This window comes from Myxocyprinus asiaticus, chromosome 39 (genome assembly GCF_019703515.2).
Source record: "Myxocyprinus asiaticus isolate MX2 ecotype Aquarium Trade chromosome 39, UBuf_Myxa_2, whole genome shotgun sequence".
Lineage (NCBI taxonomy): Eukaryota > Metazoa > Chordata > Actinopteri > Cypriniformes > Catostomidae > Myxocyprinus > Myxocyprinus asiaticus.
Genome location: NC_059382.1, coordinates 30,552,438 through 30,569,893, shown reverse-complemented (window position 1 = coordinate 30,569,893; position 17,456 = coordinate 30,552,438). Strand labels below are relative to the sequence as shown.

The following is a 17,456-nucleotide window of genomic DNA, read 5'->3' as shown; positions in this document are numbered from 1 at the left end:
CCTTTATTATAAGCTTTTGAAGGTTTTTTTAACAAGATTTTTGAAGCTGTGTTGGGGTGTCCCCTGCCTTTCATGTCCATATATTGGAATAGAAAATATTGTTTTCTTGTGTTAGCTGGCACCTAGACGAACGATTTAAAACCAAAATTAGAAAGGTACAGCAAACAGAGCCTTTATTACAAGCTTTTGAAATTGAACATAATTTGACCCTTAAGGACAACGTGGGGACTTGATCATTAAGACCAAAGAGGGATTAAAAGCACAATGTAAAACATCAAATAATGTGTTGCTGTAGTGATTTCAATATAGAACAGGGTTATAAGAATTTACAAATCAGTCCTTTTTGTTTTTATTAGCATTTTCCATACTGTCCCAACTTGTTTGGAATTTGGGTATTGTATGTAGTGCTGGGTGATAAAACGATATCGCTATTTATCTGAAAAAAGAAATTTTCAATATCATTTATAAACTTTTGAGTAATTTTCAATATTTAGCTTATGTTCAACATCTAGTCAATCAAATCAGGGATGTGGCGCTAAAAATGCAAGCAGTTCGGCAAAGTTATACACACCACTGGCTAACTGAATCACAGTCGTGAAATCAGCATGTTAGGCCTGTTAGCATGCAGATATGCTGTCATGGAAACCGGCAATGAGGCTCGGTAGCGGCTAGCTAGCCATCCGGGCTGGCTAATATGATATTGTTGTGCAATGAACAAGATAGAACTGACTATTCAGTACAGTTTGATTGAACACAACAGCATCTCTGACATCAGCACCATTGCTGTTTACGTATGGACTAATTAGTTAAACGTTTTTTCATGATCTATTGGGCTGTCACAGGCAAGAAAGTATTTCCATTAGAGGTTTATTGGTGGTTGGCAGCCAGCTTATGGTGCATTACCACCACCTAATGAGCTGGACTGTGGAGCATTAAAAGAAAATCTTTCAGTGGAGTCAAACGTCTGCTGAAGATTATGAAATTGGTGAAATTTCAACAAAAAGTGGTCTCGCACCTCGGTTTAGATTAAATCCTAAACCGAGTCTACTTTAAAGGTAGCTTACCCTCTTGGGTTTACTTTTAAACAAACATGTTACGATTAAATTCATTCTTGAGGTTTAACAAACATGTGGAATGCATTTCCTCCCCCATTAAATGTATAAAATAAATATTGTGAAAAATATCGATATCAAACAATATGAAAAACGATTTTTTGGCCATATCGCCCAGCCTTAGTAGTATGTCATGTTTTTGCAAATTTACATTCTGCCGTTATTATGTGGCCTCAGATGTTTGCACTGGGAACAAACAGCAGTGGCTGCTTGGGACTCGGGGACACACAGAGCACCATAGAGCCCAGGCGGATCGACATCCTGTGTGGCAAGAAAATTATCTCTTTGAGCTACGGCACGGGACCACATGTGGTCATCGCCACTGCAGGTTGGAGAAGCTGCCTACTTCACCTATATTTTTTTGACATATATGTTCATTTGGAACAATGGCCGTTGTTTACTATTAGGGATGCCAGATGTACTTCACTTCAGTTTGGTTTACAAAAATTACAAACCCTACCCTGGTGAAAACAGCAGTACTATTATTATGACTGTGTTTCAGATATGGCCTGACACCTGATGTGATTTCTCTGAGGTCACTGCACTAAGAGCATTTGATTGCTTTAATACAAACATTTCTAATCACGAGACCTTAAAAGGTGTCATTTTTGTCAAGATGAAACATTCCTGCTGCATTTTGTAATTCAGTTTAGCAGGATTAAAATCGCCCTCAAATCATGCGGCTTGTTGAGGAGAGGTGTGCTATTGCAATTAGCTGTATCTTGTCCTATGTATATCTTTTCTGTGGATGTAGATGGAGAAGTTTATGCCTGGGGTCACAATGGCTACAGTCAGCTGGGAAACGGCACCACCAACCACGGCCTAACTCCTGCCCTGGTCTCCACCAACCTTATCAACAAGAGAGTGACAGAGGTGGCCTGCGGCTCTCACCACACCATAGCCCTCACCACAGAGGGAGAGGTACACACTCATACACTATTACAACATTTTACTAGAAAATTAAAAAATGAATGGTACAATCAGAGACAGATTAGAGCAGGCCTACACTTAAAAAATAATTTTCTTACTCAGTATTTTTGTTTTGTTTTCCAGCAAAGACATCTAAACATCTTTTAAACAAGATACACTTACTTCAGAAGCCAATTGTCATGAGATATAGTCTTGTATTCAGAAAGATCTAACAAAATTTTGGTTTATGCTTTAAACAAGACAAAAATATTTGCCAATGGTGTAAGAAAAATCAACTTGTAAATGTAATTTCTATAATGGTGAATGGGAGACCATTATTTTTGTGTTCCCATTTGCTCCAGTAAAAGAAAAAAAAAATCCAGTATTAAGTTTCTACAACTTTCCATAGTAGGACAAATATAAAGAGAGATTATGACAGTCAATAGAGAAAAAGATGCCAAATTTGCTGTCTCAGCAGCAGTTTTTGAAACCCCATTACAGCAGCATTGACTAGTATTTTTATTTTTATTTTTTATTAACAGCAGGGTAATATAACACAGAGAATAATGTTACAAATTTCCATCCATCCATCCATTTATTTTCTATAGCCGCCAATCCTTTGTAGGGTTAGAGGAATGTTATACATTTACACTACATATTTAAAAAATGTATGCTGGTAAATAAGGTGGAAATGTATCATCACAGTCTGTGAGAAGGGTCACTTTGTAAACATTTTACTGTCAATGCAGTTTTGGGTTGTTTTTAAGAACTGAAGAATGATATAAATTTATTTGATTTGATATTTAACATCATATCACCGATGCTGTCGATAGAGCCTAACTTGAATTGAAGCAGGAACATCCTTCAATTTAAAAATAATAATGATAAATAGAACTGCAAGCAGCAGTGACTGGGGCCAAGCCCAAAGGGCATCATGTGTTTTGCAATTAACACAGCTGAAAGAAAGCAAAGAGTGGATATGATGCACAAATACTCAAGGAATTACAAGTTGCCCTGGGCTGGGCTTGAACCGGCAGCTTTTCGATCTCTACGGTAGACAGGTACAGCATACCTCTGCACAACACTGCCACAAACTAGATATGACCATGCTGAGAGTTAAACACGAGCTGTTTTTCATGAAGGTTTTGAATGAAAAACAAAAACATTTAGAACATTCTAAGACTTAAAATAATGAAACAGTGATACATAAAAAGTTTTGTTTAAATTGACTAAGCATTTTGACCCCAATGTGGTGCTGTCTACAAACTGCTCAGGTACCCTCAGGACATGATGTCGAAGACGAATACAAATTTTCTTTTAAGTCAGCAAAGCATAAAAAAAGGTACATTTATATTAAAATTAAAATTGTGCAGAGCCAATATGGTGTAAAACACTGTAAATTGGTATTGTCTAAATCCTCATGACTTTAGGAATCCATAGACACCAACCTCATGATATTAGGACAAACTGTTCAAAAGGTATAGGCAAAAATAGCTATTTTTGAGATTGTTTTTTTTTTTTACCCATAGGTGGTGCCATCACCAATCTTTGACTGCACCCATAGATCATGGTCTTGATAAAGCATATTAAGTTCCCCTTCGATAGGACAAAGATATACAGCCTGAAATACAGCCTTACTTCCAGTTTTTCGCAGACATTGTTAACTTTGTTACAGTGTAATTCGATAACACTTAAAAAAAAAAAAAGCACTGACAGCTTTAGTGCGGCTCAATCTGAAGATCGTCTGAGATCAATTTTGTGACAATTGGACAAGATTTGTAGAAGAACACAATCCAAGACGGTGGGTTTACATTACAATCCGAGATGGTGGCTACTTTAATGTTTGGAGTTTTAATGCAATGGGTCCTTTACAAAGTAATCAGAGGACAAAAAATATTTATTTTGTTTCTAGGCCAAAGGGTTCAAAATTTATGTCCAAAAGAAAAGAGAATTTTTGATCTGGAGGTGGTGTTATAAAGTTTGGCCTAGAGACCCCAAATTTTGTGTCATAACCACCCCTATCAGTGTGCCAAATTTCAGCATTTCCCTACATATGGGCTGCCATAGACTCTAATGGTGAATGAATAATAATAATAAGAAAACTTATGGAAACAATAGGGGCTTTGCCCCATTGGATCTTGGTCTCTCATTATATGTGTAAGCATTCACACTCCTGAATTTACCTCGGAAATGGACAACCCTCAAATCACAAATTGCATAATACCATGGGTGAATACACCTGTCTGTATCTACTTGAATGATTAAAAAAATATATTCACTCATGTCTGGTGCATTTCCAAAGATTTCCTTGAAGACCAGGAAACAATCCTAGAATATCTGAGACAACATCCTTACCAGACAAAATTACCAGTCAGGACAAGGATAAAAGAAAATTTCCAAGGCATTGAATATGCCTCAAATCACAATGAGGTGGTACTTTGTTATTAAAATTTTTATTGATTCCATACACAAAAACCAATAAACACAACATAAAATATGGAATCAGTTATATAAATTAAAACTAGAGCCCGACCGATATGGGATTTTTGAGACCGATTACCGATATGGTGACCGATATAGCTAATTTCTGAGCTGGAATGAAAACAGACCTTTTCTATGTGGATTTTTCACTGATTTTGCACCGATATGACTATGCAGAGGTACTCAGAAGGCTGCTTTCTTAAACAAATATTTTTATCAAAGAACATTTGACATTATACATTGTCAACAAATTCTAGAAATGAACACTGAGAAAATAAAGGATAAATAAAAATACAATAAATAACTAAATAAACATCAGTACTGTTAGTATCAGTCAATTGCTGACCATTTAAATAAAGAATAAATAAAAATACAATAAATAGCTTAATTAACATCAGTACTGTATGTTTGGTATCAGTCAAATGCTGACCATTAAAATAAAGAATAAATTCAAATAAAATAAATAGCTAAATAAACATCAGTACTGTTTAGTATCAGTCAATGGCTGACCATTAAAATAAAGAATAAATACAAATAAAATAAATAGCTGAATAAACATCAGTATTACTGTTTAATATCAGTCAAATGCTGCTGACCATTAAAATAAAGAATAAATACAAATAAAATAAATAGCTAAATAAACATCAGAGGCCAGTTGCACCAGCTATACGTTACAACTTAGCCTAGTTGTGGCATAAATGGGCACTAAGTCACAATTTACGCTGTACTAAATATTTGAGCGTTGCACCATAAAATTTATGTAGGACGTAACCCTACGTATAAACTAAATATATACGGCAGCCTCCGACCAGCAGTAACTGATGAAATAAAAAAGCAGACTGATATTTAATGACATCAATGAGTTCATGTTTTAGTTGACAGGCATCAGTCCTTTCAACATATATGATGGTGTTGGCATTTACACTCATTTACATTTACGAGAGAGAAAAAAAAACGTACTTTTATGCGGCTCTTCAGCATGAAACCGATCTAACGGTGCCATTTTTAGGGTGCGTCACCCAGTGTCAAGTTTCAACACATTCAAAATATATATAGGATATTAAAATGAATAAATGTCTATTTTTCCAGCCAGTTGTATTAGTATTTATCACCCCTCATTTATTTTAGATACAGTTCCTATATATTGTACGTTATGTTTCTGCTGTGCAGGCTTGTTCAAGCGCAGGATAGCCGCCTCAGTTGAGTCAAGTCCTGTCTTTCACCGGACCATGTCGACGTGTTAATTTTACTCATCAAAAAATTTATAGTTTTGAGTAAGTAGCCTAGAAAATAACTGTTTTAGACTAGGTATGCCATTTTTTTAATCTGCTGATTAAGAAGGCTATTTTCAATGAGGTGCCGATTGCTTAACTGGTTAAATTATCTTTTATTCTGTGTGCACATCATGTTTAGAATACATTAGGGTTATTGTAGGGTACATCACAGGCCTATTTCTTCTATCCTATAGCTACTTTTTTTAATTTTTTTTATTTTATTTTTTTTATTGGTTGACGTTCTTTACCGAACAGCTGTCATATTAGATCAATGGCTAATGCACGACTGCACGTCCTGAAATACACGCAACTTTCAGCGCATTTGTTTTCTCTCATAGATTTGGCTTAGTCTACCTTTTAATTATTTTCAAAAATGTCCTGACTGTTTTAATATGTTAAGTAACTTTTACTTAGTGATTTCCATTTAGAACAGGCTTTTAGGGTTGTTCCATTGATCCTGCAATATTCATTCAATTGTTTTCAATAAATGTGCTTGTTAAATATTTGCTAACGTTGATTCAGTGAATGTGTGTCATGTTCTATATTTAATGTGCAATGATCATAATGTAAGGCGAGCATGTCGCAGATAAATGCCCCTTTTCAGTGGAATTTAGCATCGGATTTGGAATAGGTTAAGTCTTTTAAATGGGTCGTATAAAAACATGTTTTTTTTTTTTACTGTTTTCTGAAGGTTGGTTTCTCTTTAGACTAGTTGACTAGTCGGTTACAAAACTTCAGTTTAAACGACAGTCATATTAGTCGTAGCGCACATCCCTAGTGAATACATGTTTACACGCTGACAACAATGAAAGTAGCTACGTGATTAGCTAGTTAGCTGTAAGCTCGTTGCCACGGAGTGTAAAAGATGGACTTTATTTACTTTCCAGCACTGTGTCTCACCAAATAGGTAACAGCGAAGCGTGAAATCAACACTCACCACACACAATCTACCACCACACCATTGTCTACTGAGCTGCAAAAAGATGCTCTGATGTTTACCTTTCAATCTGCTACATTACTGACTGCACTGACAAACTATAGCTGGCTAACAGCAAACAGACATGAGTGACATGGTTGTCAGTGACAGGGTTAACGTTATATTAGTTATATAAAATGATGGGGTAATTTTTTATTAACTTTCCAGTATGTATTTCACAAACTAGTTAGCAATTTAAGGAAAAGAGGCCGCTGAAATCTGCACCGTTTAACTCTGCCCTGTCTGCAGAGCCACCGTCAGCTCAGAGTCAGCTCTGTAAACAATGTCGGAGCGCACACTGCTGGACAAACTACGCTATGACACCAATTCTGAAGCATTGTTTTCTGAAAATGTTCTGAAAAAAAATCGGTGAAAGGCTAATATCGGCCGATATCGGTCGGGCACTGATTAGAACCCCTCCCCCTGAACATCTCCTCCACCCGACACAAACACGCATTACAGTGATCTCTTACAATTATAACAAAAAATTAGAAACAAACTAAAAAAAATACTTTCAAAAAACAAGAGTGCACATACACATCAAACTAAAAATTAAAATCCCTCTCCACTGCCCCTTCCTGAGAACCCTCCAAAAAATCCAGATATCCACCCCACTTCCTATCAAACAAATCCCACTTTCCCAACCTTCTGTAGATCGCCTTCTCAAATCCCGCAACCTCACTCATCTCCCCTCACCACTCCCGAAATGAGGGTGTCCCAGCTGTCTTCCACTCCCTGAGTATTATTCTTCTGGCCACCATAACTTCGGCCAGGACCCAACCTCTCAAGTGGCTATCCCCAAAATTAATGACCTCCCCATCACCCAGAATGCAGAGTCTGGGGCAAAATGAAAACCGTATGTCCAACACATCACACATAAATCCCTGAATCTTTAACCAAAATTCCTGTATTTTAACACATAACCAAAAAACATGGGTTGTGTCCCCGTCTTCTGATTGGCATCGCCAGCAGATGGGTGTGTCTTTAAGACCAAGTCAATACAATCTAGAGGGGGTCCAATATAATCGATTCAAAATCTTAAATTGCATCAGACGCACCCTTGAATCTCTAGATGAAGACTTGATGTTTTTTAGAATCTTAGCCCACACTCCCTCCTCCAATACCAAATTTAAGTCTCTCTCCCATAATCTCTTGAGAGAAGTTGAAGCTCCATCCCCCAGACTCTGAATTAACAGGGAGTAATACACTGATGCCTCATGACCTTTTCCAAAAGCAGTTATCACCGCTTCTAGAGTATCTGCCCTTTTAGGGGGGTGTATGCTACTCCCAAAAATAGTACAGAGCAGGTGGCGCAGCTGTAAGTACCTGAAGAACTGAGATCTAGGAATCCTGAAATATTGGACCAAATTTTCAAACGATCTCAACCCACCACTCTCATATAGGTCACCGAGTGTATTAACACCCCTCTCAATCCACTCCGACCAGCAGAAAGGGGACTCACCAATACGCAACTTTGGGTTTACCCATATGCTCGAGGTAACATTTAAATAAATGTCTGAATTAAACACACTGGACACTTTTGACCATAGCGCGTGCAGATGCGAGATAACGGGGTGCGACTTAACTTCTCCAATTAGTTTAATAGAAAGGCTTTGTAATAGTAAAATAGGGGCAATAACGTTCTGTTCAATTCCAAACCAGAGAGGGGCTCTCTCAGGTGGAAGTGACCAATGAGCTAAATGTCTGAGACCGAATGCATAATAATAAAACAAAATCTTGGGTAGGCCTAGCCCACCTTTGTCAATCGGTCTATGTAACTTGTTGAAATTTAACCTGGGACACTTTCCATTCCAAATGAAGGACTTTGCTGTACTATCAAATTGCTTGAAATAAGAGAGGGGGACATCTACAGGGAGAGATTGCAGTACGTAGTTGAATTTTGGAATACAATTAATTTTAATAACATTAACCTTCCCAATCATCGATAAATGTAATGAAGCCCACCTACTCGCATCACTCAAATTTTTTTTATTAAAGGGTCAAAAATTAACTCACATAATTTTGCTGGGAATAAAATGCCCAAATACTTAATGCCCTGTTTGGGCCATTGAAAGGCGCCCGGTTGAAAAGCCGTTACTGGGCAGTATGCTGTCAGAGACAAAGCTTCGGATTTAGATCAATTAACACTGTATCTCGAAAATTTAGAAAAGGAATTAATAATTCTGTGGAGGCAAGGCATAGATCTAGTGGGGTCGGAGACGAATAATAAAATATTATCTGCGTAAAGTAAAAGCTTATGCGCCACGCCTTCTGCTGTCACCCCTGGAAAATCATTCTCCTTTCTTATCGTGGCTGCTAATGGTTCCAGGGCAAGACAGAAGAAGAATGGGGAAAGAGGGCAACCCTGCCGAGTGGGTTCATCTGAAATGAATCCATTTGTTTGTACCGCCGCTACAGGGAGTCTACAAAGTAACTTAATCCATCCAATAAAAGTATTTCCGAACCCGTATATTTCCAGCATCTTAATAAGATAATCCCATTCTATCATATCAAACGCCTTTTCGGCGTCAAGTGAGATGGCAGTGACTGGATTCTGGTCATTCGCCACTGACCACATGATATTAATGAGACGCCTAATGTTGTCAGAAGAGCTGCGGCCCCTAATAAACCACACCTGAGCTATATGTTATGAGATGTCATAACTTTACTTAATCGGTTAGCCAGAATTTTTGCCAAAATGTTTACATCTAGCTGGATCAGGGAAATTGGACGATAACTTTTACACTCGCTTGGATCTTTCTCCTTTTTAAGAATCGGACTGATTCAGTCTTGTGTCATGTTTGGCGGAAGCTTTCCATTCTTTAATGATTCCGTATAAACTTCTAGCAAAAGTGGAGCCAGTTCTGTAGCATAAGATCTAAAAAATTCAGCGGCAAAGCCGTCTGGCCCCGGAGCCTTGCCTGAAGGCAAAGCCTTAATTACCTCACCAAGCTCCTCCAAGTTTATCTCAGAATCAAGAATTTTTTTGCTCAGCCGAGAGATTAGGAAGTTCTAATGGTTCCACAAAGTTTCTAATATCCTCTTTAGTAGACGAAGATTTGGAACCATAAAGATCAAAATAGAATTCTTTAAAAGCATTATTGATATCAGTGGCCGAGGTAAATACAGTGGCATGCAAAAGTTTGGGTACCCCTGATCAAAATTTCTGTTGCTGTGAATAGCTAACCGAGCAAAAGATGGCCTGATTTCCAAAAGGCTTAAAGTTAAAGATGACACATTTCTTTAATATTTTAAGCAATTTTACTTTTTTATATTAATCTTTTACAGTTTCAAAATAACAAAAAAGGAAAAGGGCCCGAAGCAAAAGTTTGGGCATCCTGCATGGTCAGTACTTAGTAACACCCCCTGGCAAGTAACACAGCTTGTAAAAGCTTTTTGTAGCCAGCTAAGTGTCTTTCAATTTTTGTTTGGGGGATTTTTGCCCATTTTTCCTTGCAAAAGGCTTCTAGTTCTGTGAGATTCTTGGGCTACGTGCACTGCTCTTTTGAGGTCTATCCACAGATTTTCGATGATGTTTAGGTCAGGAGACTGTGAGGGCCATGGCAAAACCTTCAGCTTGCACCTCTTGAGGTAGTCTATTGTGGATTTTGAGGTGTGTTTAGGATCATTATCCTGTTGTAGAAGCAATCCTCTTTTCATCTTCAGCTTTTTTACAGATGGTGTGATGTTTGCTTCCAGAATTTGCTGGTATTTAATTTAATCCATTCTTTCCTCTACCAGTGAAATGTTCCCTTGTGCCACTGGCATCAACACAAGCCCAAACATTATCGATCCACCCCTGTGCTTAACAGTTGGAGAGGTGTTCTTTTCATGAAATTCTGCACCCTTTTTTCTCCAAACATACCTTTGCTCATTGTGGCCAAAAAGTTATATTTTAACTCCATCAGTCCGCAGGACTTGTTTCCAAAATGCATCAGGCTTGTTTAGATGTTCATTTGCAAACTTCTGACGCTGAAATTTGTGGTGAGGATGCAGGAAAGGTTTTCTTCTCATGACTCTTCCATGAAGATCATATTTGTGCAGGTGTTGCTGTGCAGTAGAACAGTGCAAAAATCTAAATCTTCCTTAAGGTCTTTTGCAGTCAAACAAAAGTTTTGATTTGGCTTTCTAGCAATCCTATGAGGAGTTCTCTCTGAAAGTTTTCTTGGTCTTCCAGACCTCAACTTGAACTCCACCGTTCCTGTTAACTGCCATTTCTTAATTACATTACAAACTGAGGAAACGGCTTCCTGAAAACGCTTTGCTGTCTTCTTATAGCCTTCTCCTGCTTTGTGGGTGTCAATTATTTTAATTTTCAGAGTGCTAGGCAGCTGCTTAGAGGAGCCCATGGCTGCTGATTGTTGGGACAAGATTTGAGGAGTCATAGTATGTATAAAACTTTGAAATCTGCATCAGCTGGACTTTCCAAATGATGATTGTGAACAAGCCATAGCCCTAACAAGCTAATTAAGGTCTGAGACCTTGGTAAAAGTTATCTGAGAGCTCAAATCTCTTGGGGTGCCCAAACGTTTGCATGGCGCTTCTTTCCTTTTTTTCACTCTAAAATTGTACAAACAAAACATAATACACTAATATTGCTTAAAATGTTGAAAAGAATGTTTCATCTTTAACTTTTTGCCTTTTGGAGATCAGTTCATCTTCTACTCACTTAACTATTCAGAGCAACAGAACTTTTGACCAGGGGTGCCCAAACTTTTGCATGCCACTGTATTTTACCACAAGCAGATTTCACTGAGGGAATGGAAGAAAAAGATTCTCTCTGTTGTATATATCTAGCCAGAAGCTTCCCTGCTTTGTTCCCCGACTCAAAGTATGACTGTCTTGCCCTGAATGTCCAAAACTCCACCTTCCATTACAAAATAGTATTATATCTGTATTTCAATCGGGTAAATTCTCTGAGGCCATTAGACGACATTCGGCGCTTCAGCTCTGCCTCTGCACTTTTAATATTCCCTTCCAATTCCAAGAGTTCTTGTGCTTAGGATTTTTTGGTGAATTCGGTATACTGTATAATCTAGCCCCTAAGAACCACCTTAAGTGTCTCCCAAGCCACGCCCACAGAGGATACTGATGACCAGTTGGTCTCCATATAGACACTGATTTCAGCGTTTAGCATTTGTTGGAATTCAGGATTTTGCAAGTGGGATACATTAAAGTGCCAACTATATGATTTCCTTTCTTCATATGTGGCAACACCTCTAAACACACCAGGGTGTGATTTGAGACTAAGGGGGGTTTCACACTGGGCACGTTTGCTGCGGTCCGATTCTGAGTGCGATTGTTCCCGGTGCCCCCCGCAGCGTTGGTCTGGTTTCACACTCACTTGATTCTATCGAACCCCGGTCCATTTGCGTTCATCTTACGTCATCACAAACACGCATGGAGAACACAACGTGACTCATCATACTTTTTAAAAAAAATTATTCTGGTGCCATTATGCACAACGGAGTGAATGACAACTGCGTATGTGTGCGCTTCATGGCGTAACTCATCAGATGTCCAGGGGAAGGCGGCTTTCTGCTGCTCGCAAATGCCGTTTTTTGAGGAGACAACTGATTGCAAGGAATTCATTTGCATCTTTGTTTACACTGCACGCTTACGCACGTGTCCAAGGTGAAGTTATCGCCACTGCCATCTCTTATTATACCCTATATTTTTAACCTATAATAGTATTTATATATAGTATTTATAAGGTGTATAGATAGATAGACAGACAGACAGACAGTATTTATAGTGTTGATTGTACTTGTATGTCATTGTCAATTTTGCGCTTAACAATGCAAAAACGTCTGCATTCTTGTGAGTTTTCTTTAACTGCTCCTGTATGTTTTGTTCTCCCCATATCTGAATGAGGCACCTCACCTCTTCTGTGTTCCACAACGTTCCCCTGCCACTCATGGTCCTCGTGTGTTGTTGAAACTAATTATGTCGCCATCAGCTACAACGCATGCACAGGTTAATTTACTTCCTGATCGAGTGCGCACCCAAGCCCGAGTTGCTTTCACATTCACGCGAATCGTGCTACAGTTCCATTGCAACCGAACTCAGACCACCTCCTACAGGTAGTCTCGGGTTCGATACCATGGTGTGCTCCCTGGTCCACATGCCAGCTTTCACATTACCAATTTTTCATGCGAACCGTGCTCTGTTTCGAACTAAACTGCCGGTGTGAAAGCACCTTAAAATGTTTCTAACTGAGCAATCATCAACAGATGAAATGAGGGACTTAGATATACAAAAAAATAAAAAATCTATTCTAGAGTAAATCTTATGGACTGATGAAAAAAATGTATAGTCCCTACCAGATGGGTTCAAAAGTCTCTGTAAATATCTGTATATATCTGTAAGACCAAGATTTTTACACATCCTGTGAAGCTTCAGTGTTGCTCTAGGGGGCTTACACACTTTTGCTTCACTATAATCAAGGACTGAGTCCATCAAAAGATTAAAGTCTCCTCCCAATATTATATCATGAGGGGTGCCAGCGGCTTGCAACATCCCTTCAAGATCTATTAAAAAGCCCTGATCATCAACTTTAGGTGCATAAATATTAGCCAAAATAAGACTTTGTCCCTGAATTTCAACTAAAACAATAATGACTCTTTACTCTTTTTGAGACATTTGAATTGTAGATGTTTAATTATCAGTGTAATGACTCCCCTGCTCTTACTCGAGCCAGCACTATAAAAATAAAATTCCCACCCCATATCTTTCCAAATTTTTCAGCTTCCTGTGGAGAAAGGTGCGTTTCTTGAAGAAACACTATCATATTTCTTACGTTTAAGAAGAGAAATAACCTTCCTTCTCTTGATGGGGTGCCCAAACATATTCACATTCCACGTGAAGAGAGATAATCCACTCATATTAACATATGACATTTTGGCATATAAGGAAAAATAGTTTGTGTGTCAAAGACAAGATTATAAAGACCACATGCAACAAACAAACCCCGAACATCCCCTAGAAAAAAACAAAAAAAAAAAAACAGAAAAAAAACGTGCATTAACCCTGCGCACGACAGCGCCAACTGGCGTCCATCCCTCCAAACAGTCCATGCACGCCTACGAGAGCCCCCGTGACAACCTTACCGTCAGATTCCCCAAGTCTGGTGCTTCTATAAATGTTTTGTGAGACAGAATTACACAGCAGAAGATAATCTATAAAACAAACTCCATCCAATAGGAAGAATAAACACAAAGAGCGTGTAGCTTCATCCATAAAACTGTCCTGAAGGTGTGTTATTCTACAAAATAAACTCCAGCCGCTAAGCGGAACCAGCACAAAAAGTACGTGCAGATTCCTCAAACAGTCAAGCGAATGTTCAGTGAGCCGGTCCACTCGGCTGCAACATGTGTACAAGCAAATGACTTACTCCATTGACTTTATGAAGGACATCGCTTGCTGTGGGCATGTGAATGTTTTACGGCCAACCTTAGAGATCTGTTCTCAATTTGGCCGGGAATATTAGTGCAAAAGCGAACTTCCGTTGATGTAAAAGTTTCTTGCATTCCTCGATTCAATAACGTTTCTCTCTTGTCGTGTTCGTGAACAAGAAAATGCTGTGGTGCTTCCAAGAAAGTCTTCCTTTACTCCTCGCCTCGACAAGACAAGATCTTTATTGGATGATCTCAGAAATTTGGCCAGAATTGATCGGGGCCTGTCTCCTTCCGCAGAACGCCGAGTCGGAACCCTGTGAGCTCGCTCTATTTCCAATTTCCAGCGTATGGCCTGCTATGTCGAGCAGACTCGGATAGAGCCCATCCAGGAATTCCACCATGTCCTGTCCCTCCACTCTCTCAGGGACTCCTATGATATGGACGGTTTTCCATGTCCTCCAACTTCTCCCAGACACGCTCCAAATCCACCTTGGTCACTAGCAGATTATCATATAATTCCCTCTCCGATGACTACAGATAATCAATCCGTTTCTCGACATCCCCCACTCTTGTGACCACATCAGTAAACTTTGCCTCCATGGCAGTGATCGATCGACGTATCACAGCAAGATTCTCCAAGTCAGCAACGACCTTCGTCAGCATTGCCGACATGTTCAGCATCTCTCACTGCATTTCCCGCATCTCTCCGTCCAAATCGACTCCCAAGCCCGCGGCCTGCTCAGGGGTGTCAGCTTGAGCACGTAAGTGTCTTTTAATGTCTCCAGAGCCTGAGGATTTTGAATTCTTTGACATATTATCCTCCTAGAACAGTTATGGAACAGAGTGTATCGAATCTCACCGGTTTATGTCATAAAAGGTATTAAAACTTGCAAAGTGCGCAGAGCTCGCTGTTCACACGTCCGATCCTCGAATGGCGTCACGTCAAATTTGGAAATGCCAATTTTTTATATCAACAATTAAATTCCAACTAGTAAAAATGCACATTTTTTTATATCAGACAATTTTATTTTCTGATATCTGTAATGTAATTGTTACTAGTAAGAAAGTCTTTTTAAATATCATTAATTACACTTCAAATTATTCATATATGAAAACCACCTCCAGATATCAGAAATACCAATTGTATATCAAGAATTACTATTTTCTCTAGTGAAAATTAATTTCTTGATATCAGGAATTGATATTTTTACTAGTAAGAAGTACATTCTTGATATTAAGAATTAGAAGTTTAACTAGTGAAAATTGAATTGTTGATATCTGTAATTACCTTTGCATAGTTTTGGCACCCTTTTAACTTTTAATCACATGTAGGATATTAATTGTTGATATCAACAGTTCAACTTTCACTAGTTAAAATGCTAATTCTTTATATCAGGAATGTAATTTCTATTTGTGGAAATGCCCGTTTTTGATATCAGTAATTACATTTCCACTGGTAAAAATGTGAATTCTTGATATCAACAATGATGTCATCACTTGCGTAAATCACATTCTTGATATCAAAAATGGAATTTCAGCTAGTAAAAAACCGTCATTCTTGATATCTGTAACTGAAGTCTTGCATGTAAAAAGGGATTGTTACATGTTGAAATGTAATTTTTACTACAAAAAAGGTAATTTCAGACAAGGGCATAGACCTTTTGAATATTCAAAAAAGAAAAGTATGGAACCTCGCAGGGGATACGCAAGGGGAAAGAGAACTGCTAATTCATCCCCACCACACTTTTATTTTTCATATCAACATCACAAGCTGTATATTATTTTTATATTTAATAACATTGTATGATTTTGTAATGTGTATCAAGATATGTCCATCTGCAGAGCCACAGCAGTTTCAGGCCTGATGCGGTGTTAGTAGATTAGCGCCATCTACCGTTTGGAGCGTAATTTCTTACATTAATTTGCTTTTTTAGATTTAAAATGTGCTGTTTTTACATTGATTTTGATTTGATTGCTATTTAAAACATTTAATGGTAGCCTTTTCAACACTTTTCAGTAACTTTGAAAAATGACTTTCCATGTGTTAACATTGGTTAATGAAGTAGGTTTCATGAATTAACAAAGAAATTTTTTTTAACAGCATTTATTAATCTCTGTTAATGTTAATGGATAAAACATTGTTCTTTGTTAATTCATATTTTATGAACTAATATTAACATTTACAACTTCTTATTTAAAAATATATTAGTAAAATATATATTAGTAAATGTTGAAATTAACATTAACCAAGATTAACAAATGCTGTAAAAGTATTGCTCATAGATTTTCAAGTTAACAAGTGTAGTTAACTAATGTTAACAAATGAAACTTTATTGTAAGGTGTTACCCATTTGACTATACTGTATGTGATCATTTGATTTCCTTCCTGTTCATAAAGTTACAAAGAATACTTAAAAAAGACACAAAGAATGGGCATTTAATGTCATGTATTTAATCATATCAAATTCAAAATAAACATTCAATTACAAAGCCTAACAAAACATGTACATTTACATAATTAATAAGAAATATAAATTAAACAAAAATAATTATTTAAACAACAAAAGCTTGAGTGACTCAAAACAAAAGCATTTAAAAAAAATACACCCCAAATCGAACTGTTTCCAGAATAATATTCGTTATGACAACCAATTTAAGCTTCTATAAGAATAATGAGAAATACGTATACATATGAAATATGTATACAGATCCAGTAGTTAGCAGAAAAACACTTAGCTTAATAAATAAATTGTTGGGGGCCTGGGTAGCTCAGCGAGTATTGACGCTGACTACCACCCCTGGAGTTGCGAGTTCAAATCCAGGGTGTGCTGAGTGACTCCAGCCAGGTCTCCTAAGCAACCAAATTGGCCTGGTTGCTAGGGATGATAGAGTCACATGTGGTAACCTCCTCGTGGCCTGATGAATTGGTTCTCGTTCTCAATGGAGCGCGTGGTAAGATGTGTTTGGATCACGGAGAGTAGCATGAGCCTCCACATGCTGCGAGTCTCCGCGGTGTCATGCACAGCAAGCCACGTGATAAGATGCGCAGATTGACGGTCTCAGAAGTGGAGGCAACTGAGACTTGTCCTCCGCCACCCGGATTGAGGTGAGTAACCGCGCCACCACGAGGACCTAGTAAGTAGTGGGAATTGGGCATTCCAAATTGGGAGAAAAGTGGATAAATATAAAAAAATAAAGTAATTGTTTACCAAAAATGATAGATTTAATAAAACTTTACATAGACAACAACTTACCGTGCTCTCCAGCATGATTGTTCTGTCATTAGCTCCGCCTGTAACATCAGTCC

At 38.0% G+C, this 17,456-nt stretch overlaps 2 protein-coding genes across 7 annotated transcripts in view; one reads left to right on the top strand and one right to left on the bottom strand.

Moving 5' to 3' along the window:
• The window catches only part of LOC127429780 (RCC1 and BTB domain-containing protein 2-like), a 48,311-nt gene that overhangs the window by 11,210 nt on the left and 19,645 nt on the right, over positions 1 to 17,456 (top strand). For all 3 annotated transcript variants that reach the window (XM_051678964.1, XM_051678965.1, XM_051678966.1), the window contains exons 3-4: positions 1,290 to 1,440; positions 1,867 to 2,033. In XM_051678964.1, the coding sequence (XP_051534924.1) occupies positions 1,290 to 1,440; positions 1,867 to 2,033 (318 nt within the window). The remainder of the gene's footprint in view (positions 1 to 1,289; positions 1,441 to 1,866; positions 2,034 to 17,456) is intronic.
• Positions 1 to 17,456, bottom strand: part of LOC127429781 (cysteinyl leukotriene receptor 2-like) — a 41,927-nt gene that overhangs the window by 20,272 nt on the left and 4,199 nt on the right. The window lies entirely within an intron of this gene.